This window comes from Rhamphochromis longiceps, linkage group LG5, assembly GCF_057381845.1.
Source record: "Rhamphochromis longiceps isolate RC_006_pf linkage group LG5, R_longiceps_female_GT1.1, whole genome shotgun sequence".
Taxonomy (NCBI): Eukaryota; Metazoa; Chordata; class Actinopteri; order Cichliformes; family Cichlidae; genus Rhamphochromis; species Rhamphochromis longiceps.
The window spans coordinates 33011085-33037042 of record NC_140561.1 but is presented as its reverse complement, the minus strand read 5'-3'; the positions used below and the strand labels follow the sequence as shown (position 1 = coordinate 33037042).

The window sequence follows — 25958 nt, the reverse complement described above, 5'->3', positions numbered from 1 at the left end:
TAAATTCTGTACCAATTATCAGCAGAGGCTTATCTGATCTTGGCATAAATACTGGAAAACAGGAGACAGCTAACTGATTACATCTATAAGTTAAATGTGCATACCAGCATCTCTAAGCTAACTATGAATAAACTTGTATAAGACCAAAATAAAATGCCTTGGGTTCAATGCTTGTCTCCAGGAACACCCCCCCCCCCCCCAAAAAAAAAACAAAAAACCCCAAACCAAAAACGGTCTAGTCCAGGGGTAGGGAGCTCCAGGCCTCGAGAGATGGTGTCCTGCAGGTTTTAGATGTGTCCTTGATCCAACACAACTGATTTAAATGGCTAAATTAGCTCCTCAACATGTCTTGACTAAAACCTGCAGGACACTGGCTCTCGAGGACTAACGTTCCCTACCCCTGGTGTAGTCTATATGACCATAAACCACAATTTTACACCTTGGATGTAAATTTCTCTGCAAAACTTACACAGACAAGGTCAGACATTGTCAATTTGCAGATTCTGAGGTGTTTTATGCTAATTGTTTATCAATATTTGAGTGCAGTTCCTCCTGTTTCAAGTCTTAGCTTTTCATTTGAAGTTTCAGCAGGTAACTAAATACTTCCCCAAACACTGAAGACACTTAAACTTCACTATTAAACATAATAGTTAAACTATTAACTAAAACTATATATTAACAACCTAATAAAAGAACCTTCTCCGCCAGCTCACCTTTGCCTTTTCAAAGTCAAGGTCCTTGCCAATGGTGGTGAGTAGCCTGCACAGGCACTCCAAGGACTCCTCATCGTGGTTCTTGAGCAGCTTGACCACACAGTCATGCATAATGGCCTCTGTCAACATCTTGAGCTTGAAAAGCTCGCCGATGAACTTGATGTTGCCGATTGAACGCCGCCGGGCCTTGTCCTTTGCTTCCTCAAGCTCCTCCTGAAGCCGCTCACGCTCAGTCACCTAAAGAAAACAAGGAAACATCAAAGTTTAAAAATCTTATCTTGCCAGGAATGGAATATAGTCCAAATAAAATCCAAAGTAATACTTCTGAAGTCACAGATGACATACCGATGCAGCAGAGTCCAGCTCTTTCTGTTTCCTCTCAAACACCACATCGTCCACCTTGTCTTTCTCAAACTCCTTCTGGCAGCGATTTAGCAGCAGCTTGCGAAAGTTCACTGTGGTGTTGGGTTTGTCTGTCATCTGCACTCTGAGCTGTACGCGAACAAAGTTTGTAGTAAAGAGAAATTAGAGAAAAGACAACATCCCTAAGAATCTTTTAAGACTCAAGTCAGACCAAAACAACTGAAGTAGTTTTCATGTTATACTAAAGAAAAAAAATTTATACAAAAGCACACCAAAGCACACCCTTTTAGATGTAAAAAGTCATTTTAAACCCATTTTTATTTATATGCAATATTTACAATACTAACAATATAATAGCATAGTATAATAGTAACTTAGAATGAATATACCTACGGTATAATTTAAAGCATAACACAACCACAGCTCTGCGTCTTAATCGAGACAGTGATTGGCTTACCGTGGCGAGGCAGCGGCACATGTTTCCATAAGCCACGGAGAAGCTGGGCTCATCGATGGCCTTCTCGAAGACCAGGTCGATGACGCCTTTGAGTCTCTCCTCTGTGTCGATGGTCAGGTCTGTTACCTGCTTCATCAACTGGTTGAACTTCTGAGGCGTCAGCTTGTTCAAGATGCTCCGTACTTTCCTGAAGAGCTCCTGTAGGGAAGCCATCACGCAATCATAAATAGAACTTAATAACTCAGCTTATCAATCAGACACTGTATATTGAGTGAGTTCATTTAGTGGTAGGTTTAATTATTTAGGCGGCTAATTTTTGCTGTATTCTTTTATGTTATTTTGTGTGTTTTGCTGTCTGTGTATGGTATATTTGGCCCTGCCTGTGTTTTCTGAATCTCTGGATCCTCTGCGAGGCCCTCTCTCTTCAGGCCAGGCTTCCAGGCATTCTCTGCTTTTTTTAGCTGAACATCATCATTCACCACCACGTTCATGATGATCTTCCTGGGTGGAGGCCGTCGTTGCCCAATGCTCATTATCTGTGAATATAATGAAAGAAATCAAGAGAGAGTTAACATTGCTAATGACATGACTTAATTACATAAAAAATAATAAAAATAATAGGAAATAGGAAAAACAATAGGACACAAACAACACGACTACCAGGAGGCACTCATTGAAGTATAAATTATTCCAGCTCTGTTTAAATAGACTGCAGTGTGTCGGTGGCTACAAACCACCCAAGTATTTTCCGTGACTCTCTTTTGCATTTTTTCATTCATTTGATTGTGACTGACTTGCCAGTGGAAGTTCCTCCCATTGTTATTTTGAAAGTTCAAATGCACCTGACCAGCTAGCCCTACCACTTCCTGAATCGTGTTTTCCGTGCTGGCTAGCTTCTTGGCCAGGTTGCTATTGTGGCGATCCTCAGCTGCTTTTCCAGAGAGGATCTTATCCTGCAATCGGATGGACTCAAACACAACTAGTGACAGTTAATAGAGGACCCACAGCAGGTGGAGAGCTGGTTCCTGCCAATTATATCTCAAGATAGTGAAGTTGGAATGTATCGAGGAATGGGAGACTCATGGGAGAGGCATCTGATTATAATGCATACTGCACTGAATCCCCACAGTAGCGGCTGAGGTTTTGTTTGCATATATACTTGTGCGTAGGCATGTTAAGCTTATATTCTGCCATTGTCATGTATTAACGTGCTAAATCAAATTACAGTCTATTACACTTCGTTTAAGAGATATTACCATTGTACTAATCAATAAATAGATATATCAATAAATCAATAAATAACACTGATTTAACACCGTACTATAATTACTAAATTTAATTACTATAATTTAAGAATTATTAATTTATCACAAAGTAATGGAGAAATAAAATATTTGCAACTAAGAAAATAAAAAACATTGTCAAATATATTATATAGATTCTAAAATATTGTATTCTTTTAACTTCTCAACATCCAGTTAACTGACAAACCACTCAGTTAGGTTACATTTTAGCCACATGCTCAACATCCATAGTTTACTTGAAGATGTTAACCTTTCTTATCGAGTCTCATACAGTGGGGCAAAAAAGTATTTAGTCAGCCACCGATTGTGCAAGTTCCCCCACCTAAAATGATGACAGAGGTCAGTAATTTGCACCAGAGGTACACTTCAACTGTGAGAGACAGAATGTGAAAAAAAAAATCCATGAATCCACATGGTAGGATTTGTAAAGAATTTATTCGTAAATCAGGGTGGAAAATAAGTATTTGGTCAATAACAAAAATACAAGTCAGTACTTTGTAACATAACCTTTGTTGGCAATAACAGAGGTCAAACGTTTACTATAGGTCTTTACCAGGTTTGCACACACAGTAGCTGGTATTTTGGCCCATTCCTCCATGCAGATCTTCTCGAGAGCAGTGATGTTTTGGGGCTGTCGCCGAGCAACACGGACTTTCAACTCCCGCCACAGATTTTCTATGGGGTTGAGGTCTGGAGACTGGCTAGGCCACTCCAGGACTTTCAAATGCTTCTTACGGAGCCACTCCTTTGTTGCCCGGGCGGTGTGTTTTGGATCATTGTCATGTTGGAAGACCCAGCCTCGTTTCATCTTCAAAGTTCTCACTGATGGAAGGAGGTTTTGGCTCAAAATCTCACGATACATGGCCCCATTCATTCTGTCCTTAACACGGATCAGTCGTCCTGTCCCCTTGGCAGAAAAACAGCCCCATAGCATGATGTTTCCACCCCCATGCTTCACAGTAGGTATGGTGTTCTTGGGAAGCAACTCAGTATTCTTCTTCCTCCAAACACGACGAGTTGAGTTTATACCAAAAAGTTCTACTTTGGTTTCATCTGACCACATGACATTCTCCCAATCCTCTGCTGTATCATCCATGTGCTCTCTGGCAAACTTCAGACGGGCCTGGACATGCACTGGCTTCAGCAGCGGAACACGTCTGGCACTGCGGGATGTAATTCCCTGCCGTTGTAGTGTGTTACTGATGGTGACCTTTGTTACTTTGGTCCCAGCTCTCTGCAGGTCATTCACCAGGTCCCCCCGTGTGGTTCTGGGATCTTTGCTCACCGTTCTCATGATCATTTTGACCCCACGGGATGAGATCTTGCGTGGAGCCCCAGATCGAGGGAGATTATCAGTGGTCTTGTATGTCTTCCATTTTCTGATGATTGCTCCCACAGTTGGTTTTTCACACCAAGCTGCTTGCCTATTGTAGATTCACTCTTCCCAGTCTGGTGCAGGTCTACAATACTTTTCCTGGTGTCCTTCGAAAGCTCTTTGGTCTTGGCCATGGCGGAGTTTGGAGTCTGACTGTTTGAGGCTGTGGACAGGTGTCTTTTATACAGATGATGAGTTCAAACAGGTGCCATTCATACAGGTAACGAGTGGGGGACAGAAAAGCGTCTTACAGAAGACGTTACAGGTCTGTGAGAGCCAGAGATTTTCCATGTTTGAGGTGACCAAATACTTATTTTCCACCCTGATTTACGAATAAATTCTTTACAAATCCTACCATGTGAATTCATGGATTTTTTTTTCACATTCTGTCTCTCACAGTTGAAGTGTACCTCTGGTGCAAATTACTGACCTCTGTCATCATTTTAAGTGGGGGAACTTGCACAATCGGTGGCTGACTAAATACTTTTTTGCCCCACTGTATATTGATCTTGTAGCTATAGGGTTTCCGTTTTAAGATTTCCATTGTGGATACAAAACCCTGCCCTTAAGCAAATCTCTCATGGTGCAGTGAACGTTAACACAGAATGCAGACAAACGTGGGTGCAACCCAAACCTGTAAGAAACACTGTATTAACCCTATGGATTATTAATAGGGGCACACTTGATTAGCTTAATTCAGTCTTGACAAGTGTACAACTAACTGTGTTACACTGTACACTGGAGTAGAAGCAGTGTGAGTAAGATTTTATGAATGACTGTGGCAGCTTGTGCAAGTACATGTGTGACTCACCGCAGAGCTTCGTCCTCCAGACATCTGTCTCCCAAAATCTGCGAAAGCAGGTGTGAAATCGGGTCCTCTGGAAATCACCCTGGAATCCACCGCTCGAGACGGCAGCTTGTTTTGGTTCATCTGCATGAAACATAACATACACAAAGACATACATAAACACACAAGGTAACCCTAACAGCAGGGGGAGCAGTGATACCCTGGTAATCTGGTAATATTGGCAACAGGGCAAGATGAGCCTAATAAGCGTGTGTGAGTGTGTTTGTGTGTGGAAGGATGAATTTCTAACCCGGTAGTCACTTTTAAAGGTGGCCTCCAATAAATGACAGTCATACTACATTATCAGTCTATTGTTTATATGTTCTTCTAGCACCGGTAATAAATTATGCTCGGCTTGTTCTGCGGGCCGTACAGTAAGAAAAGTCAGAACCAGATGTGGAAGGGGAGGACAGAAGAAAGGAACGCAGGAGAGAGCGAGATAGTTGTGGGGGAGGAGAGAAGAACAAATCCAGCTCTTTGTCTTTCAGCTGTCCTTGACTTCCTCTTGACTCTTTTCCAGTGAGATTTCACTTTCTCCCACAGAGAAAATGAGACTTTGGGATTGTACCAATCAACTGTTCGCCGGCCTGGTTGTTCTTTTTTGAGAGATGGGGGAGGGGCATGTGCTCTTGACACTGCCAAGTGTGACATAATAGCAATGTGATTTTAATCAAAACAGCATTTCTGCAGGCCATATGCTCCACCCATACATATGTGTGGATCGGAGCAACAAACTAAAACAACGTCTATTGTCGCCTGTTGACATGTGGTTGAAAAAATCCTTTTCATCCATTTCACAAAAAAAGGTTGATTTGAAACTAATGCTACAATTAATGATTGTTTTCAGCACCATTATTTTTTAATCTTTTAAAAAAAATGGCATTATGAATAATGCCCAGAGCCTGCTGTGATTTCTGTGTTTTAAGTCTGTTCTTTTTTCCTCGACCAACAGTCTAAAACCCAAATGACAATAAATGCACAACGCTTTGAACTTCACGTTTGAGAAGCTGAAACCACAAGTATTTTTCAGATCAATGAGATAGAGTGGACTGTTTGGAATTAGTCTACATCATGGAGAACATTTGTTAATACCTTCAGATCAGGGGTCAGCAGCACACCTCTTCCAGCCCCTGCCGTGAGTGCAACTGTGCTTATTTTCAAATACATGCTGCTGGAGACCATCAAGACTCGTCATTCACTGGTGTAAGCTATTTAAACTCCAGTCTTTTGGATTTTTGCTGCAGTCCTTTGGTGACTTTGAAGGGAGCAGAACCACATCATATTGCATTTATTTCCTTCGTACGGTTTATGTGAGTTGCAGATCACCCGAAAGTCCATCGATAGCGAAAGGGACAGCTCTTGCTTCAAGCACTGCCAAAGCGAGAGCTAAATTTAATACACCTCAGGACCACCATGGGCCTCCAGCTACCACACTACAGCCTGCTTTAGGAGGAGAGAAGACCATCCACTCATTTTCTTAGCTCCTCGTCCAAGCAGGGGGATATGACCTGGATAAGTTACCTGTCCATCACAGCGTTAACACAGACAACCACATGCTAACATACGCACTTAATGCGAGTTTAGAAACACCAATCGACCAAGTATATTTCTGGACTGTGTGGGAAGAAAAACCAACACAGGGACTTCATGCAGGCACAAATGTCACACAGCAATGCCCCAACCAACAAGGAGGGTCAAACCAAGAGCCTTCTTACTGTGAAGTGACAATACTAATAATTGCACCATCAAAGTCCTCCAACTAAAACGAGACAATGCTTTTGTTTTGTTTGCTTCTTACTGTTCTGAGGCCTGAAGACTCGCTGAGCACCTTTATAACGCACACATCAATATCCCCTCCTCAGACAAAGATGCCCAAAACCTACCATTTTTTGTCACTAAATGATTTAAGTGATAAGAGAGTGGTGATAGATATGGGATTTTAGCTAAATGTCAGCTGAAGTCTGGTAACAAGAAGTCTGGCTCTGGGAATAAATAACAATAATGGAAAAAATAAAGGAGGGGTTTAGCCCAAGATAACAGAGATGGGCCTGTCAAGGCCACATATCTGCAAAAATAAAAAATAAAAACCTGACAACATTTTCAGCAATCTATTTATCTACACAGATGTCAGGCTGTTTAAAGCTTTATGAATTCTGCAAGACTGCTGGGCTATCTGTAGCTTACCTTGTCCAGCACCACATCGCTGATCGGTGGGAGCCCTTCAGGCTTCTGTATGCAGGCAGGCATGAACTGGAAGCCCAACAGAAACTCTCTGTTATACTGACGTTTCCCACTGGGTTCAGTCAGGTCTGGACAGCCAAGCAGGATTGAAGAGGAAAGTAAAGGGGGAAAAAAAGGATAAACAGATATGAGAAACAGGCAGAAGTGCTGAGCTTTTCATTTAGAGGCAGCTCTAAATATAGAAATATAAAGACAAATATTTTTATTTGTAAATGCAGAACTCCATCCTTTGCTCCCTGGATTTCAGTTTTGCCTTGGGTCATTTGAAAACACTGTTCACACAGACTGAGGTCCTTCTCACCTTCCATGTCTGGAGGAGCTCCGGTGGAGTTCTCCTTGTCTCCAGGGGTGGCTCCGCTGTCGCTGCTCTCCGTCTCCGAGGTGTGGCCTGCTCCGTTCCTGATTGGCTCCAACTCTGCTTCACCATTTTCCTCTGGAGCAGTGGGCTTTCCATCAGCTTCTGGACTGCTACCAGAAGCAGGAGCAGGGGTAGAGGTGAAGGCTGATGGTAGGGGTGCTGGGCTGCTGCTCAGAGGAGCTGACTGCACAGCCTGGTCTCCAGCAGGCTGATCTACTGGCTTAGACTCATCCTATGAGGAGGCAAGATTCCATTAAGGTCCAAGCGTGTTCAAATTAGGGTTAGGGTTACATTTAAACATATATTTTTAAGGTGTAATTATAACGTACTTGCAGGGCACACTTGTACATGAAAGCTTAGCTTTGAAATGGGTATTCACTGATTAAATTAAGGTCTACTTGTTTATTTTCAGGATAGACCAGTATATTAAATCTGTTGAGAGAAGCCGCTGTTCTGCAGCTCTCTCAGAAATTATTTTACAGGTTTTAACTGCCCCCACCCCCCCAAAAAATACATATTTACTGTAAAATAAACATCTGGAAGTCCCTTACATATTACACACTAAAATGATAGTTCATAAAAAAAGAAAATGTAAAAACTGAAGCACAACATGCTGCTTTTAACAGACTGAAACAAATGGTGACAGAGTTCAAAGACATCCTGCTGGTATCATTTATTTCCCTTTACTCTGTCCCCACAGTCATTTAACTAGAATTTGAATAGCCCAGTGCTTTTAGCAGTCCTCATCGTGGAGACTCAAACGCCATCTATGCACATAAACAGCACAACAGGAAACACCGAACTTCCTCTGAGTAATACAGCAGAACAATTAAAATACAAATACAGTCTACCATCAACTCAACTATAATACTTGTATTATAATATAAATTCCCATCGGTTATTATATAAGGATGTAACCTTTTTACTTTTGGCTGATGTATGGGAAAAGCTTGTTTAGTAAACAACCCGCTGTATTCTTCACCTTTCTTTTGGCTAGTTATGCAGTCTTAGGGAATAACAGCACATTTCACCCAGACAATATATCTCATTTCATTAGTGTGATTGCTGCATGCAGAACCCAAACAACATTAAGCGGTTCAGCTGAACTTGGCCAAGGTATGCATGCAGTGTGACTGCTATTCATGAGAATGGGACTCATATGCTTTAACAGCTACCTTCATCAAAGTTTACAAATCTAGAACAAGGTGTGTCACCAATTCTAAAAATTGCCTAAAATCAACCTCACCGTGCTCTTAAAAAACCTTGGCCATGAAAGAAAAGGAGCAAGGGTGCCAGACAAAAGTTTAGATGTAGAAACAAACTGAAGCGTACTCAGACAGCTTAGTGCAGTGTGAGCACAGCCCAGCAGGTGGCAGGGGAAGGGAAAACAACAATGCTAGGACATGGTACAAGACAGCTACACACAGGGTATAACCTTCATCAGAGACCTAAAAAAAAATTCAAATCAAACAATGCCAAAGGTGTGGAGATATTTTCTGAAACACCACTTATACATGGCAGGGAAACACCACTCTGAAACACCACTAAATTTTTAGTCAGTGTAAAGGGTTTCCTCTTTTTTTCCCCCTCTTTTACTCTTTGTGTTTAAGATAAGATAATCTTTATTAGTCCCACATGTGGGAAATTTGTTTGTCTCCTAGTGTGCTTTGTGTATACGATACTAATGTATCTGTTACTAAACCTTCTATTTTTACATATAAACTTCTGGCTTCCAGCACTGAGATGAGCTGAGAACAGAAACACATAATGAACTTTTTTAGGCTTATTTATTATCTACACTCCTAAGGTTTTATGTTTAAAACCTCTCTGTGTGACTTTTTGTTTTTTTGCATAAAACGGCTCAAAACCTGTTCAGCATAGACTAAAAATAAGCCATTTAAAGCCCTTTATTTGTTGGCCAGTATTTGGCGGTGTTAGAACTCCGCCACAGCAACAAGCCTGTGCAAAACCATAAAAGAAAGGAAACGAGAGTGGAACGGAGATGGTTTTACATGCAGTGGACTGGCTGAGCAGTGGAGATGATGGATAACTCCTTGCTGACGATAACAACACCCCAAAGTCATTTATGTCTGCTTCCCTAACCACACATGTGGAAACATTTTCCACTTGAACTTTTGCCCAAATTGTGCCTTTCCTCCTCTCTCCCTCTCACATTCCTGTAACACTTTGCAGGACTACTCCTAAATGAATTAAGACAAAATAAAAACTATTTCGGAGAAAAAAAAATATATCACAGTATCTCAAAAAATTATCGATTGTTTATTCGTCCACAGACTATAAGCCACTTCTCTCCAGAGGCTAATAAAAAAGAATCTACAATTTGATGTCAAGCTCAATACCTAGGTTTTCTTTCCTCTCTTCATCCTGAATTATGAGTTAAGAGGCCAACTTCTTACCTCATCCACATTTTGAGGTGCATCTCCAGTAGAGGTCCCTTCATTTGGTTTTCTCCAGGTCTTTGGTATTGCAGAAGCAGTCTGATTAACTACAGGGAAACAGAAACGCAGGAACTTAAGATCACTTGCAGCCAGTCAGTAAACAAGCAAGTCATGAGGGATTTAAAAGGTAAATTTGATTTAGTAAGAATGATGGCAAGAAAAGCATCTTTTTACTCAAGTTACAAACCCATTATGTTTTATCAAACTATCAATCAATGCTCCATTTCAGACAGTTTTTACTACTGTCTCTATGATTTCAATGAGAGGAGTTGTCCTTAATATGGCTCTAACCTTCAGTTTGAATATTTTGACAACCAGAAGAAAACTGAGTTAAAGGGAGACGGGTTAAATTTGCTTATTTCAGCTAAAGGTCTGCATCCAGATCCAGTTAAAACAAACAAAATTCATAGAGAGAAATGAAAATAAAAAGTCGACATTCAGTGGGTGCAATGCCGAGACATGACCCTCAGTTTATTCAGCCACTCAAAATGAATGAAGATTTCATAAAAAGCCCGTGTTCGCTACCAAACAAGTAGAAACAAGAAAGTGTAAAAAATATTTCCTCTAATTTCCATGACTTGACTTCCTTTCCTTTTCCTGTGTTATGTTTTGTTTGATTGTGGACTACTGAGGATCAGCTATTTTAGCACAGTGTTTGAAAAGAGATTATCTGCAAAAACGTGCCTTATGGATGTGCCCAACAGGACCACTTAATTCAGCTATTTATGTATAACATCATAAAATAGTAATGGACTCATAAAACAGCCACTCATTGGCTTGTCACTGCCACTTAGTTTATAGCACGCTTTTAAAATGCCACATGCAATCAAGAACTTAAACGAACTCAGTACCCGTAATAGGACTCTTCCTGGTGAGTGCTTGTTGCTGGGACTCTGTTTTGCTGTCAGTAACACCAACGTGTGCCTCTGCCCCTCCTCTAGAGATGAGGTCTTTAGTGTCTAAGGACTTGCTCAGCTCATCAGCCTCCGCTGTGGCCTGCACTAGAGGCGGAAGGCCAGGAGGGAGCATAACTGGCAGAGTTGGGACGGGGCTTGAGGTCAGGGTGACTGGCACCACAGCCACAGGTGCCATAGGGGAGAGCGTAGCAGCAATGGGCACCTCTGGCCTCACATCAGAGGGCAACGTTTGAGAGGAGGAGAGCTCTCCGTAAGCAGGAGCAGATGCCTGGGGCTGGAGAGAAGGCTCATGAGCTTGAGTGTCCAGCTCAGTCCCAGAGTCTGCAAGGCCGTTCAAAGCCTTGGGAGCCAGCGATGGAGAGGCAGCTAAAGTTCGTGGGGCATCTAAAAGAGGCTTGTCTGTGTTGGGCATCTGAGGTGGTGCCGAAGAGGGCTTGCTCTCCCCAGCAGAGGAGGAGGCGCTGTGAGAAGATGCTGAAGTAGTGGACTCCCTGGCTGAGGGACGTTCACTAGTGTTGGCGACTGCAACTGGGAGAGTGACGGGGCGTGCCAGAGAAGCAGTGAAGGGAAGCTCGGGCTCGGGAGCAGGAGAGGGCTCAGATGCAGGAGTGTTGGCCTCCAGTCTCTCCAAGGGAGCGTCAGGCTGCACAACCCCAGGTGAGGAAGACTTCTGGGCAACTGGCTCCAATTTTGGCAAGTCATCTAAGAGGAGGAAGGAAAATGATTTCAGAATGCAGTTAGCAAAGCTCAAGGTTTTTCCAATCAGAATCATGTATTAACACGCCTTTGTGTTAAAACATTACCAAATAAATAAATTAAAAAACAAACCAGAGCAACCAAAGTTCAACCATTTGCACAAAATATTGTTAACAGAGAAATTCCCGTGAAAGCTTGTCAAATCTTACAGGTATTTACAGGAAGAGCAGGAGGCACTGTTGATTCAATACTCATTTGAATGTGAAATGAAAGTGAAAGCACTCAATGTGCAATGTCAAAGTGATCTTTAAAATATCTGAAAATCACCAAAAGAAATACAGCTAGAGGGAAACACTGGTTGCTGTTATGGATGAAACAGTAAAATCATTGATTCATCAATTACATTACTTTAGTATTTTTTGAGCACCTAATGGCATGTTTTTACCATATGTACATACCTATAGTTACATATGCATGTATGTATTATGTAATGTAATAGGATTGGGCCCCTATGTGTTGGGGAGTTTTAGATGACATTTAAGGACAAAAGAAGCGTTCGGGGCAGACCTGGCCCTGGTTTGGTGTCTGAAGCCACAGCTGTCAACGGCTGCTGTGGCTGCTGGGGCTGTTGAGACTGTTGGGACTGTGGTGGTTGTGGTGACTCCAACGTGTAGCTTCCAGGATGGGTTTGCTGTTGCGGAGGAGGCTGAGGCTGCGACTGCTGCTGCTGCTGCTCCGGAGTCTGGCTGCTGCTCGGCTGCTGCGATTTGAGGTAGAAAATGTGAGGATAATGAGGGTGCGGCCATAAAAACTAGCAACACAGAAAACCAGAAAGAGAGGCACAAAGATGCAGGCAAGCACGCACACAAACAAATAAACAAGCCCAAATGCAGAATTAAGCAAAAATAAGGAGTCCAACGAGGTAGAATAAGAGGAGAGATGAAAGACAAGACAGGAGAAACAGAAAGACGGAGAATGAGGGATGCGAGAGGAAGGGCAGGAGGAGAGGAGAAGATCAGGACGATGCGGAATTAAAGCACAGCGAAAAGGGGGTAGATGCATTAAAAATGAAATTGGGAGGGGGCACAAAAAGACAGAGAAAAAGAGGAAAGACACTGTTAACATCCACAGAAGGACACAGGGAGGAAGAAGTCCTAACATCCCTCTCAGAATTCAGAATCCAGGGAATCTGTCTCATTTGGGCTTTTCTTTTTTATCATTTATTAAAATGTGTCAATAGCATTAGAACACTAGATTTTCCATATAAAACAAGGGCTACTTTTTGTTTTTTATAAAGCAGCAGTATGAGTAGTCGGCGATGTAAAGATCAGGAATGAGTACCAACACATTTCCATATTTATCTAAGCACGATGCCAAACAAATTCAATTTTTTATTTTGTTTGTTTGTGCAAGAATAGATTGAACAGAGTTAGTAGAATCTGCAACCTGAGTGGATTCTGAGGAAGGAGTAGGAGTATAAAGAAATTACATATGCAATCTACTGTAAAAGGTAGTGAATGAACAGAAACAGTGAAAGGAAGAAAAGCAGGTGTAAGATTAACAAGAGCTGTTAAACAAGATTACAACAAACTTACTTATTGCTATGAGACTATCACATGCAGAGTGATATTTACAAGTTATGAACGACCTCCATATCTACACATACTGTATGTGGCATTTAATAATAATCTAACTTGGTTATTATCTTTATGTGAGCTTTTGAGCTTTTATGCTCCCAGAAACAGGCTAAGAAACCAAGGGAATGAACATAATGAATGTGCAAAGATTTACTTTTAAATATTGGCCCTGATTAAAATACAACAGGCATGTAACATTCTAGGCTGAAAGCCCTCTTTAATTTCTTATGATAGGGCAAGATGGCTGAATAAACTGATCCTGTCTGACACACACAGTGGCAGAGAGGAGATTAGAGCAGAGAGCTCACACTGCAACCAAGGAATATGAAACCTTCCACCTCTCTAAATACTTCTACGTAACTACTGCAGGTGAGAGGTGAGTGAGGGTATTCCAGAGTAAGCCATACCTGTGGTGGGGTTGGTGTAGAGGAGGGGGGGCCGACAGGAGGCGTTGAATTCCTGCTCCCTGAACCCCCTGCCATGATCTCCTCTGTGATATCCTTGCCACCCTGATTGGGGTCACGGATACGGATCTGGGAGGACAATGGCACAAAAGAAGAAGAAGAAAAAAAAAAAAAAATCAGACCTTACTAAAGCGCTCAAGTCTTACAGCAATCCTGCATCAGCAGTAGATGATGTATTTTATCAGCTAAGAAAGGAAGGAATCAGACTTGGAGGGAATCTCACACTCAAATTGGCTGTAAATGATGATATAATGACCAGCTTTTAATTCAACAAATACACGTATGTTGTACACGCTAGAAAAATTGTTATATCGGTAATATCTGGTACTTTTCAACATAATTCTCGCTGGACAAGTCAACCATCAAAAGTTGGGTGAACTGAACTTCTACACAAACACACGAGAGACGAGGGAAACTAAGGCTACGTTCACACTGCAGGTCTTAATGCTCAATTCCAATTTTTTGATCAAATCCAATTTTTTGTCTGCTTGTTCACACTACGAATAAAATGTGACAGCAAACGCGCTCTAGTGTGAACCCTCAAAGCGGCCCGCATGCGCAAAAGAAGATGTCACACAAGGCGCTCTGTTTAGACCCAGACCAAACAGTATTGTTTGACTGATGGCCTTAATATAAAGACTTGTTTCGGACTTTACGTTTCCCAATTTGCTTTAAGTTATAAAGTTATTTTGTTATTTACATATGGCCTAATAATTATCCTTATTGCTGTTTTAGAGAGGAGCGGTGCTTCAAAGGATAGTTGCAGATTACTGTCAGAATCTGCAGATTATACAGTACAAATAAAATGGTCACGTTTCTCCAACGTTGTCTTCCCAACAGTTTCACTGACATCTACACGGGACGGCCAGGAAGCGCTTGCGATGTCTTATTGGGCGCTTCTCCAGCACTGATAATTGGCATCTGTCTTGTGTCAGTGACGTAAAAGACGGATTTAATGCGACTTGACCGTTCACACAGCAGTCGCTTTCTGAAACATCAGATGTGTATCCGATTCAGTACCGCATATGAAAGTGACCCAGATCGGATTTGAAAATATCGGATTTGTGCCGTTCACACTGTCATACCATGATCAGATATGGGTCGCATAGGGTCAAAAAAGTCAGATTTGATGCGCTTTCGCCTGCAGTGTGAACGTAGCCTAAGAAACAGTGAGGAGTTCCTTTCCAACTTTCCACCATGAAGAGAAAACACACCTTCTTTACATATAGGAATGAATGAATTACCTTAATTACCTTAAATTAAAACACAATTAAGTAGGAACAGTAGACCAAAAGGACACAACTACTTGCTTAGGGATAGAAGTGTTTCCTTAATAAAAAATAAAAAAAATACCCAGGCTTAGGACCAGTATGGAGTCAACCTGAAAATCCAAGTGATATGGTATTTACAGTGCCACGAGAAAGTATCCAGCCTCTTTCAGATTCCTTAATCTTTTGCAAATGATGATTTAATTGATTAAGAGGAAAAAAGGTATGCAAATCTACCATTAGTTTTTCATGTAGGGCTAGGTAGGTTTGGACAGTTTTTCCCCTTAATGAATGAAATTATCATTTAAAAACAGCAACTCTCCAGCATGAAAAGGCACAAATTAAAAAGTCCCTTTAATGTGTGACTTCTTTTGTGTGGCTTCCTCTTGTTTTGTGTATATTCCTCTTGTTTTTATTTGTTCCTGTTGTCTTACTATTTGTATTTCCTGCACAGTTTGTGTGAGTCCCCACAATTTCACTGTACATGTAAAATGACATTAAAAGGCTATTTGATTCTATTCTATGAAGAGGAAGTATTTAGTCTAGTTATCTTTGTCTAATATTAAAACTTGCTTGATGATCTGAAACCTTTAAGTGTGACATGTGCAAAAAACTAAGAAATCAGAAAGGGGGCATATACGATTTCACAGCACTCTATCCTCGGGGTGCCTCCCTTCCGCTACTTTACAGGATACAACGCGAGCTAATGTCATAGCTAGGGGCCAGCCAACGTCAACAAATGACCAGTTTCCAGCCCCAGAGACAAAAAATGAAGCATATCCAGCTGACAAAGAGACAAATAAATGCCACTGTAAGCATACCTAAAGGAAACAGTGTTTAGTCAAACTACAGCCTTGTCACCAGAGTGTTTTGGCCAACGCCCACCTATACAAAAGTGCGCAACAGGATGCTGATTCCAGTTTACTTAAAAGTTATAGGTGTCATTACTAACAAAGGTTTTGTAAAAGTTATACAAAATATCTTTAATATTTAAGTAAAGGATGCCCACTGAATTATGCCAGATTATTGAAGTAGTCTGTCATCTCTTTATTTGTGATAGACAATGTATCTTCTTCAAAGGCTTTGAACGAAAATCATGCAGGTGAATAAAAAAAAAGAAAAACAATTTTAGCCTTGGTTGGAATAATTTTCACTGTGAAATCGTTGAAATTCTTATTTTTATGTTGTGTGAACTGACTTAGAGGTGAAATTTGTCCCAAAAAAAAGAAAAAGAAATAAGTATTGTGTCAACTTTTCCCTTTAAAAAAATTACAGAATTAATAGGATACTCACTGTTTTCTTCTCACGCTTGGTTGGTGGAGGTTGCTGTGGTGTAGGCACTATGATAGGGGGTGACGGGGGGTAAACAGACTGTCCTGGGAAGTAGGGTGGACCAGCTGTGGGAACGGGAGCAGGGACAGAGGGTGAGACAGGTGGGTGGTACCTGAGGGGATCTGAATGAATTTGCAAGAAAAGACAAACAAGAACAGAAGAAAGGACATCTTAGTTAAACCTTACAGTCACAGCACTGTAGGCACACAAGAGAGTTAGTGAGTGTTTGTGCTACTCTGTCATTAACTGAGATTTTATGGGTACAGGACTACCACTGCATGTGTATGTGTTGCATTAGTGACTCACGATATGGGGCTGGGTACTCCCCTGGACCTGGTCCAGGATAGAAGGTGCCAGACCCTGGGGGCTGTACAGAATACTGTTGAGGAGGTCCCACGTAGGGTGTACTGGGGCGGTACTGTATAGAGGACAAAAGAGAGAGACAACCAATGAAAACAAGACATGTACTGACCGGTTTAGTCTTTTATTTTTTGGGTCCTTTTTCGTTTTTATTTTTTTATTTTTAGCATTTGTGGGAGTTTTTATGGGTTTTAATGGTCCTTTTGATGATCCTTTGAATAATCCACTGAATTCTGTCTAGACCAGTTTATTATGATCTTTTCGGGTTGTTCAGTGGACACGCAAAATATTTGTGCATAACACAAAAGGCAATGCTGCTGCTGGTGCGCAAACTTTATACATCTAATGTGGAGCTATGAGTATAGCTGATACTCTGCTAAAGACATAAAGACCTAGCATGTGGTTTTACTCTTAGATGCTAGTGGAATAATTCTGCATGAATTAAACTGCACAGTTCATAAATAATTCTCATTTATGTTACACTAGAGCGTGTAGTAATCCTCTTGTTCATTCTCTGTCTGAAATAAACTATTTTCCCTCCCTTTCAGATTACTTTTGGCCCACTTCTTTTCTCATTGGCTGCCATTTTCAAACAGAAGATTTCAACAGCAGGTGGGAGGGGCTTCTCTATTTTAAGCCAGAACTTTTTGGAACAGTTTGAAGCTTGGGCTTTTGGCTCTCATACCTGAAAATTTGCATTCACCGAACTTGTTATTTGAAACTTTGGGTACTTTTTATATAAGCACCCACTACTGTTATAGTATAACCATCCATTGAGTTTTACACTTCTGACTCTGTGTCATGGGGGCAGCAGTCTAACCAGAGATGCCTTCAGGTGGATACAAAGGCATTCCCAAACTAACTGACAAATACATCCTATCTCGTGTGCTCTCGGTCAGCTCAAAGATCTTCTCCCGCATGGATGTGCCAGAAAAACACCCTGAAAACAACTTCAGCAGCTGCTTTCAATGCAAAGGAGTAACTGCCCTACTCTGTGGAAGAGACCACATACACTTGAGAGGAGGTTACTTCTATTCGAGAGATCTCTTTCTTAACCACTACAGACTAGCACAGCTCAATTTCTTGGTACATGACAGTGTAAATATATATGACAGAAAATAACAAAAAGCACACTAGGGCCACTTAAAGCAATTGTTAATGTAATCAAAAACTTTAATCTTAAATATGACCATTCATTTTTATTGCTGGGTGCTGTCTAAAATGTTTTCCTGACACTTTAAGTTTGAATAATTAAATATACAGCCACCATAAAACTGGATGAGGTTGGCACAAAGAATGGAAACAGCAGACAAACAACTAGCCTAGCTGTTTCCAAACAAAACATTTTAACACCACCTCTGAAGTGCTCTAATTTACATATTATATATCATTTGAATTCTTATCGGAGTTTCAAATTAAAATAACACAGAAAAGTTTATTTTAATACTCTTGGTGGAAACTTTCCGATACATGTTTTTGCTGAAAAGTAAAAATAAATGTAAGGCCCAATCAGAGTTGAAGAATGGTATTGATAAATAGATAGAGCAACTATTTTAGTAGTCTTAATTGTACCTATAATAGTGACTTCTTTACCTGTGGGATGTAGTACTGTGCAGCCTGGGGGGAAGGGAAAGGCATGGGTGCCATGGTCATCATTATTGGTTGATTAGTGGGGTAGACGGCTGCCGTGGGAGCTTGTGAGCCAGGCCGTATCGAGGGCGTGTTCGTCGGGATGGTGGGCCTTGCAGGCTGCATTTGAGTCCTCTGAAAAAACTGAAGATAACAAGGCAGAAAAAATAGAGAGAGAAACAGCAGAAGACATTGAATACTACCCCAGATACAAAGTCTCATTTCAGCAGTCTGTCATGCTTTTTCTAAACTACAAGCAAGTAGACTTTTAGACCTTTACTCCAGATTTGGTTTTTATCAGCAGCTTAAAAAAGGCCAGTGACCACAACTTTCCCTGAAAGCAATGCTGCAGACAGTTCAGACTGTTTCATTAGACCCACTCTGAAAGTCAAAAACACTTTTATGTCACTTTTCCTCCAAAAATAACCAATAATCTCTTCCTTGAATTATTTACTAAACATCTCTCTGAAGTTTGGATTACATATTTTAGCTGGCAAGAAATGTGATGAATCAGATGAATATTTACATAGTGGCACCAGTCTGAATTTAGCTCACTTTACACACTCAAGTCCTTAATTTTTCATCCTGCCACAAACATCTAACCAGCAGCCTTAAAAGCACGATTAAGTCATTCAAACAGAGATGACATTTGAGTTAAAAAAAAAAAATGCCCACAGCACAGAACTGCAATCATCCGACTCGGTCAAACCTCATGTGTACATTGCTGTCGTGATCCCGGGCAGCTTCACAATGTTTCTATTGTTAAAGTGTCCGACATGGTCACGATTGAGGTGGTTGATCATTTGGTTTAGGTCAGATCTCTTGACTCAGATCAAAATTGAGTCAAGAGACTGCTGTCATATCTTTCTCATTACAAAATTTTGTTCTAGCAATTCAGAGTGAAAAAACTAATCAAGGCACAGATGCATTAAAAGAAACAAAGATTGTTTTCTCTGTGCTTTATTTCAGTTCTGTTGTGTATGCTACTGTCTTTACACCACTTCCATTCATGAATGTAACACAATCAGGGTTAAAATATGATTTTATCACAATTCTGGTGATTTTCCTGTTTGGGAATGATGGAACCTCTTTAAATCCATCAAGCAGTCATGATGTTTCTCCTGTCAATAATATATCCTGTTGCCATTTGCTACCAAGATGAATGGGATAGATTAAACTATTTACTATAAACATTGGTGTGTTAATACATTGTTTTGAGTCAAACTTCCGGATATTTTATCCGTCCCTTGTTGCCTTTTTTAATCACAGTTTTATTTGGGATTTATACACAGATGGAGATTTTCTGTGGTATGAATATTAGTAAGATCACGGTATAGCTGGATAAGCAACCTGGAGGCGAGAGATAAAACTGTTCCTCTTTTGACTGCTCATATTACAGGTTTCCTCAGTATATCATCTGCCTCCATCCCACCCCAAACCTTGCATCCTCTTCTATCTCATCAACCCACTACATCCAAAAACCTCTGTGGACTTGGTGGCAGCGTCACCATCTCCAAACCATACATCATAGCAGGTCTCAATACTGTCGTGTAAAACTTCACTTTCACTCTTGCTGCAATCCTCCTGCCAGAAATCACAAGACCAGAGATAGACCTGGTTATGGTTTCCTGGAGAAGGCCCTAAAAACTTTAAGGGAAAGCAAAAGTTTCCAGTTTTTTTTACCTGGAATGTACAACTAGAAAAAAGTAAAAGCTCAGACTTTTAAGAGCCCTTAACTATGGTTTTTGTTTTGGCCAATCTCGCAGCTGTACAGAATGTGCGACACAGGCCACTGACCTGCTCGTCATGCAGAAATATGGTCTTTTCTGGTGTGTCAAAGAGAACAGAAAAACAAAACAAAAACATACAATACTCACAGTCACTCCAGCTACAGTGGCTTTTCAAATACATGTCACAATCACTTAAAAGTTAAACATCAGAGAGGGTCTGTATTTGATTAGCCCAATGAATTTAATATGCTGAAACTTTGTGTGCTGGGCCTGAAGAAAGACCACCACCAACAGCTGTGACCGACTTCCAAATAAGCGGGACTCAAGCTGGGAATACCCAACCACAGTCACAGAGTGCCTCAGTGAAGAACAGAATGGAGAGCAGAATAAACAATGCTGTAAAACAGTCTAAAAATATCCAGGAGGGAAATCACCTTTAACATAATAAATCAACTTCAATGGCTTTATTGTAAATAGCTCTGTGAAAATCTGGGAAATTACCGGAAAAGTCATTATCAGTCTCTGCTGGCAAAGCAAGAGAACGAGACAGAGACAAAAAAATTCAGAACATTATTAACACAAAGGAGCTTTGTCACTTAAAAACAGGCTTAAAACAATCACTAAAACAACTCCCCCAACAAGACTGTAACCATATATACATAAATTAGTCACCTATATAACATAAAACATATTTCCAAGGCAGCAAACACATTTCTTTTCACAAAGGACAAAAAATTATCTAAAAGAACAAATACTTGGGAGGGAATATACAGTTTCTCTCTAATTGTGCATGCTGTTCATTTAACTGTGCAAGGTGATAGAGGATGAGTAATGAATGGGGAGAAAACTAAAAAATTATAAACTGAAAATTCCACTAATGATCCTCCACGGGATAAAAGACAGGACATAGGGGAAAAAATGATGATGAAAGTCCACCGTACTAAGAGTACACTGCAGTGAAGATGAAGGGGTGTATAGGGTAAAAAGTCAGGAGGGATGGGATTATTTGAGCATGATCCTCGTCATGCCATGCAGGTCTGCAGAGACTTTAGACAAAGAGGTAAATTACCTGGATGGGCCTGAATCCTCCCTTGGGTATTGAAAGCAGGAAAAAAGAGAAAAGCCAATAGGAGACCATACTGGTGAGATTTAAGCGGCCACACACATCAACAGAAAGCTGTCCCATTACTTCTATCTAAATGACACAGTACCTGGTTCGGAATCGCTTTGGCAATATATATAACTAATATATATAAAATAATCTCAGAAAATGTGATGGGTAATAATTGGGCAGTAGAGCAGGAAAGACTCAAAAGTCACAGTCAAAATGTCAGATCGGTATTTCACTTGTTGCCATGTGGCACCCAATGTAACATGCACATAACTATTATTTAAACATGCATTTTTAGAAAGGGTTTCTTTGCCAATTGGGATGATTAAACCCTCGTGACAATGAAGTGGGACTTCTCTGCACCAGAGGGATCTCACTGTCACCTGAATCACTGGCTCAGCAAGAGGAGGGAGTGTTACGGGCTGCATGAACGATGAGTTTCAGACACATGTCTATATTATGGAGCAGATGGGCTTCATTTCAGTCCCCTGACCTTCATATGTTACTAGAATTGCCACCAGAGTTTAGGTGAAACCCAGGCAACAACCTCCTGGGATGAAATACGAAAACAAAGCAAAACTACCAAAAACAGCAGGCTTCACCTCAGCTAATTCAAATCACTAATCACATATGTACATGTTAAACAATGACAACGATAATTATAACAGTTCTGGTGTTAATTATAGATGCAAAACAACACGTTTCACAGTTAGAAAATGTACTCATCCTTGCAGATGATTTGCCTCGCAGTGGTTTGGTCCATTCCCTACCATTCCTTAATTCATTTAGTTTGCAAAGAAATAAACATAAAGCACATGATGTGTATGACAATGTTCTTTTCTTCTAGCCATTAATAATTTTTTTTTTTTTGCATTTCATTAACTTCATGGTTTAATTTTTTTTGCTTCAATGCAGCTACCACATAGTTAAGTAGCAGCCACTCGAATTAGTCCCCTAATACATATTTTTGACCAGTTTGTTTGGCATTTTTTTCCAATATGGTTTGTATCAGTAATTGTGCTATTTAGCACTAATTAGCAGGTATCTGTGTCTGGAGAATGCAGTCGTACATTCAATAGATTCACCTTGCTAACAAAGTCCTTCTAATAATAGCGTTTCTCGCCACTGCTGTCCCTCTGGAGAATTCTCCCACAGACTTTACTTCAGGAGTACTGCGTCTCTCTCTTAACAGAACTACTTTACTGTGATACTTCTATTTTTAACATATTGCTAAAACCAACTCCTCAAACTCAAAAGAAAATGCTGAAAGTGAGTATCTTCATACCATTTAGGGTCACTGGGTTATTTAAACTTACCTAACTTTAGTTTTTAGTCTATGACAAAATATTTGAGTTAACTGAAAAAACTGAAACATTTTTTCAAACTTAGAAAACGAACTAAATTAAAAATATAGAGGAAATGTCCTTAATTTTCATCTTTTGGATTTGGTTTGGTCAAATTTATCAACACAACCAGCCTGAGGAGACTTTGGTGCATGTTTAATGAGATTTAAGATATCTGCATGACAGTGAGTCAACTGCTTTCAAAGTGCTGTCATTATGTCGTATTATCTTTTCTGATTTTCCTAAATCTTGTCCCTGAGAAAAAACCCTTGTATGATGATTTTAAAAAATATATAACTAAAACTAATGAATTTTAAACAAACTCATACTAAAAAAAACTAAACTGAAATGATCAAATTAAATCTGGAGTGTAAGAGAACCCACGCAGGCACAGGGAGAACATAAAAACTCAAAAGTCCACACAGAAAGCTCCCAGGAGCCAATGGATTTAAACCCAGGACCTTCTTGCTATGAGATCAACATGCTTGACAGCTCAAATCTAATAAATAAATAATACAAATAAAACCTTTGATTTTTGAAAATTCAGGTTTACAGAGTCATTTACAGTGAGAAACTCTCAAGCAAACAAATGTTTATTTTAGTGGTAACTAATCTCCAATAACTCTGCTCTTTTGGTTCTCACACATACAGACAGAAGATGTGCTGAAAATCATAACAGCAAGTAAAAATCATGCTTATTTGTAGACAGACTTATCTTCTGACCAAATAAATGTTTGGATCTCTATGCTCACTTTACAGTGCATTGAGTGTGTTTCACTAAAACAATAGCCGTTTTCTCTGTTGGTATAAAAGGCCACTGTTTGTCTCCTCCTTCTTTCCGATTCCACTTCCGTGGTGGCACAAGAAATTTCAGCACCAATTTGTGACAGCCAGAGCATGCACTTGTTTATGTGTGCGTGCGTCTGTGTTTGTGCCAGTAAACACGCCGGTTCCACTTTGATACCATCCTATTAATAGACTATATGAAATTTGTCTACACTGAAGCAACCAGAAGGTGAGGATGTTACACAGCAAGTGACAGGGGGCACATCTTGTGGACCAGTGGGTGTGAATAACACATCAACCTCATAAACGGGCAGCTGCATGAATCATAGTGGTGTGAATCGACAAACACAAAGATAACAGCAGGCCGCATGGATTGAATGTCAGGACCCAGACATGTCTAAGACTCTTAGCATCCACAAGGTAATACACAAACACCATCATAAATCCCAAACTGCAAGACATGAATACATCAACATGCCTCCTATTGACTTTGGTTTACACAGTGTCTACAGTCTAACAGGATCCACAGTGTTATTTACACAGGTATCAGCTATCACCACAGGAAGATGGGGCCAATCCACACACAATTTTTCTAGGCTCTTTTCTTGACTGCAGCCTACCTGACCACTACCTTGTCTTAACACTGAAAAAGAAGTTAAAAAAGCAATATCTTGGTATTTATAGTGAGAACGAATTCCAAAAATATGACAGATTTAGCCATATGAGCATGTAATGTTCCCATTTCTGTTTTTAGGAAATATATTCTATCCAAGAGCTTAGATGGAATATCATAATTGTCCTGTTTGCATTAACAAAACTGGAGAAATGCCTTAAAACTAAGGTAAAGATTATCACAACAATTCTCTACTACGAAATTAGTAATTTGGTGTCAGATTGATGTCTGCTCCAAAGAAGAGCAAGAATTGACATGCACCTCAGATTACCTGTTTGATTAACAAATTAATTTTAAAAAGTAGGCCCATTCAATTTCACTAATAACATAATAAAGTCGTACAACTGCTGTTTAAGGGCACTTGAGTGGAAGAGTGAATACTTTAAACATAATGTGTACTCAATCCAAACTATAAAAACTAAAAAAAATTGTCTCCCATTCAATTAGAAATAAAATAATGGATACTGAAAGTGTCAAATGAAATGATTCAAAAGAGACACTTGGCTTAGGCCGCAGTCACACGGGCCCACACCCAATCATCTGGCCACCACAGGTCACTATGGAAAAATGTATATTTCCTGACCAATTGCTGAATGGTTGCTGGTGAAACTGGTTACAAAGAGGTATACAGTGCTGTACTGAAACCCCCCTTGCGGATGCTTTGGTTGCTGGCAGACTGCTGCAGCTGAGCATGGTTTGCGTGGAAGACCCTGACTTGTCTGCAAAGACTCGCCTACTACAGCAAAGCGTAAAACTGAGAACGTTTGCTTTCAAAGTCAAAGCTGAGCTCTCTGGAATGTTTTGACTCAGAACTTTTACCCTGAAGACCAACATTCTCCATTTCCAGTTTTACTACCACTTATTGTTGCTTGGTTATCTAAGGAGCTTGGAAAGAAAGCAACTAGACTTTGTTAAGTTTCTTGAAGACGTTTCACCTCTCATCCCAGAAGCTTCTTCAGTTCTAAAACCAAATGGTGGAGAGTCCCAGGTATTTAAACCCTAGTGGGAGTTGCCCCTTAGTCAGACCTTGCCTCGCCCTGTCACGTAACATATTGTGATCACCTGATGCAAGACATGAGTGGGCGTTAAGGCAAAACTGCATTGTAGGTGGCAGACAGTTGGTGTGGTAAGCCACCTCCTCTGTTCAAGGATGGTTTTTCACAGTAGACTGCTTCTTTCACTCCTCTTTCAACCAATCAGCCTTCTCTGTCTCTATTCTATTCAGTTCTCTTCTAAAATTACTGAGTCTTTTCCTATCGAGATGGCTCTTCCATGTTGTGCCATGGGTTTATAGAGTGGCTGTTTGGTTTCCCCAAGTAAGCCAAGAAGGATAACAGCAGCTCTATGGTAAAATTGTATGAACCAACAAAGCATCTCCATCAAAGTTATGAAAAGAGGAAAATGTAGAACTTATAAACCAAAGTTCGCCAACGTGGTTATATATGGCTGCTAACAGCGCTCTCACACTGGCATTTATTGATGATTTCACTGCTGATGGAAGCAACCAGATGAATGCAGAGGTATACAAAAGCAGTCTGTGTTCTCAGACACAAAGCGTCTGATGACGACTTTATGCCCGAGACTTCAAGCAGTCGTTGACTGAAAAGCATTTGCCGCAAACCGTTAAGTATGAGAATTTTGTCTGACTTGATGAGTTTCACTCTGACTACTTTTAAACACCTAAACTTTAATAACTGATTTAAAAGGTCATCATCTACCACACAGTCCTTTCTGTATTGATATCAACCTAAATTGTAAATTTGAATGCAGTGTCCAATATTTCTATTTTAAATTGAAGGTGCTAAAACAAAGTGGCTAAACACAATTCCTAATTTAAAGCATAAGGTAAAACAAAAATTAATATGCAGACAGAATCGCTTTCAAAACTGTCAATA

General features: G+C 40.3%; 1 protein-coding gene across 8 annotated transcripts in view; it reads right to left on the bottom strand.

Moving 5' to 3' along the window:
• Positions 1-25958, bottom strand: part of eif4g3a (eukaryotic translation initiation factor 4 gamma, 3a) — a 72712-nt gene that overhangs the window by 20827 nt on the left and 25927 nt on the right. For 4 of the 8 annotated variants that reach the window (XM_085407270.1, XM_085407264.1, XM_085407266.1 and 1 more), the window contains exons 6-20: positions 21220-21240; positions 18385-18564; positions 16738-16849; positions 16393-16553; positions 13775-13900; positions 12298-12490; positions 10969-11736; positions 10076-10164; positions 7602-7890; positions 7244-7368; positions 5024-5143; positions 1914-2069; positions 1534-1731; positions 1059-1205; positions 714-950 (exon numbers count right to left, since the gene is read on the bottom strand). In XM_085407270.1, coding sequence (XP_085263396.1) covers positions 714-950; positions 1059-1205; positions 1534-1731; positions 1914-2069; positions 5024-5143; positions 7244-7368; positions 7602-7890; positions 10076-10164; positions 10969-11736; positions 12298-12490; positions 13775-13900; positions 16393-16553; positions 16738-16849; positions 18385-18564; positions 21220-21240 — 2922 coding nt within the window. The remainder of the gene's footprint in view (positions 1-713; positions 951-1058; positions 1206-1533; positions 1732-1913; positions 2070-5023; positions 5144-7243; positions 7369-7601; positions 7891-10075; positions 10165-10968; positions 11737-12297; positions 12491-13774; positions 13901-16392; positions 16554-16737; positions 16850-18384; positions 18565-21219; positions 21241-25958) is intronic. The other 4 variants (XM_085407267.1, XM_085407271.1, XM_085407265.1 and 1 more) reach the window with 3 other exon arrangements.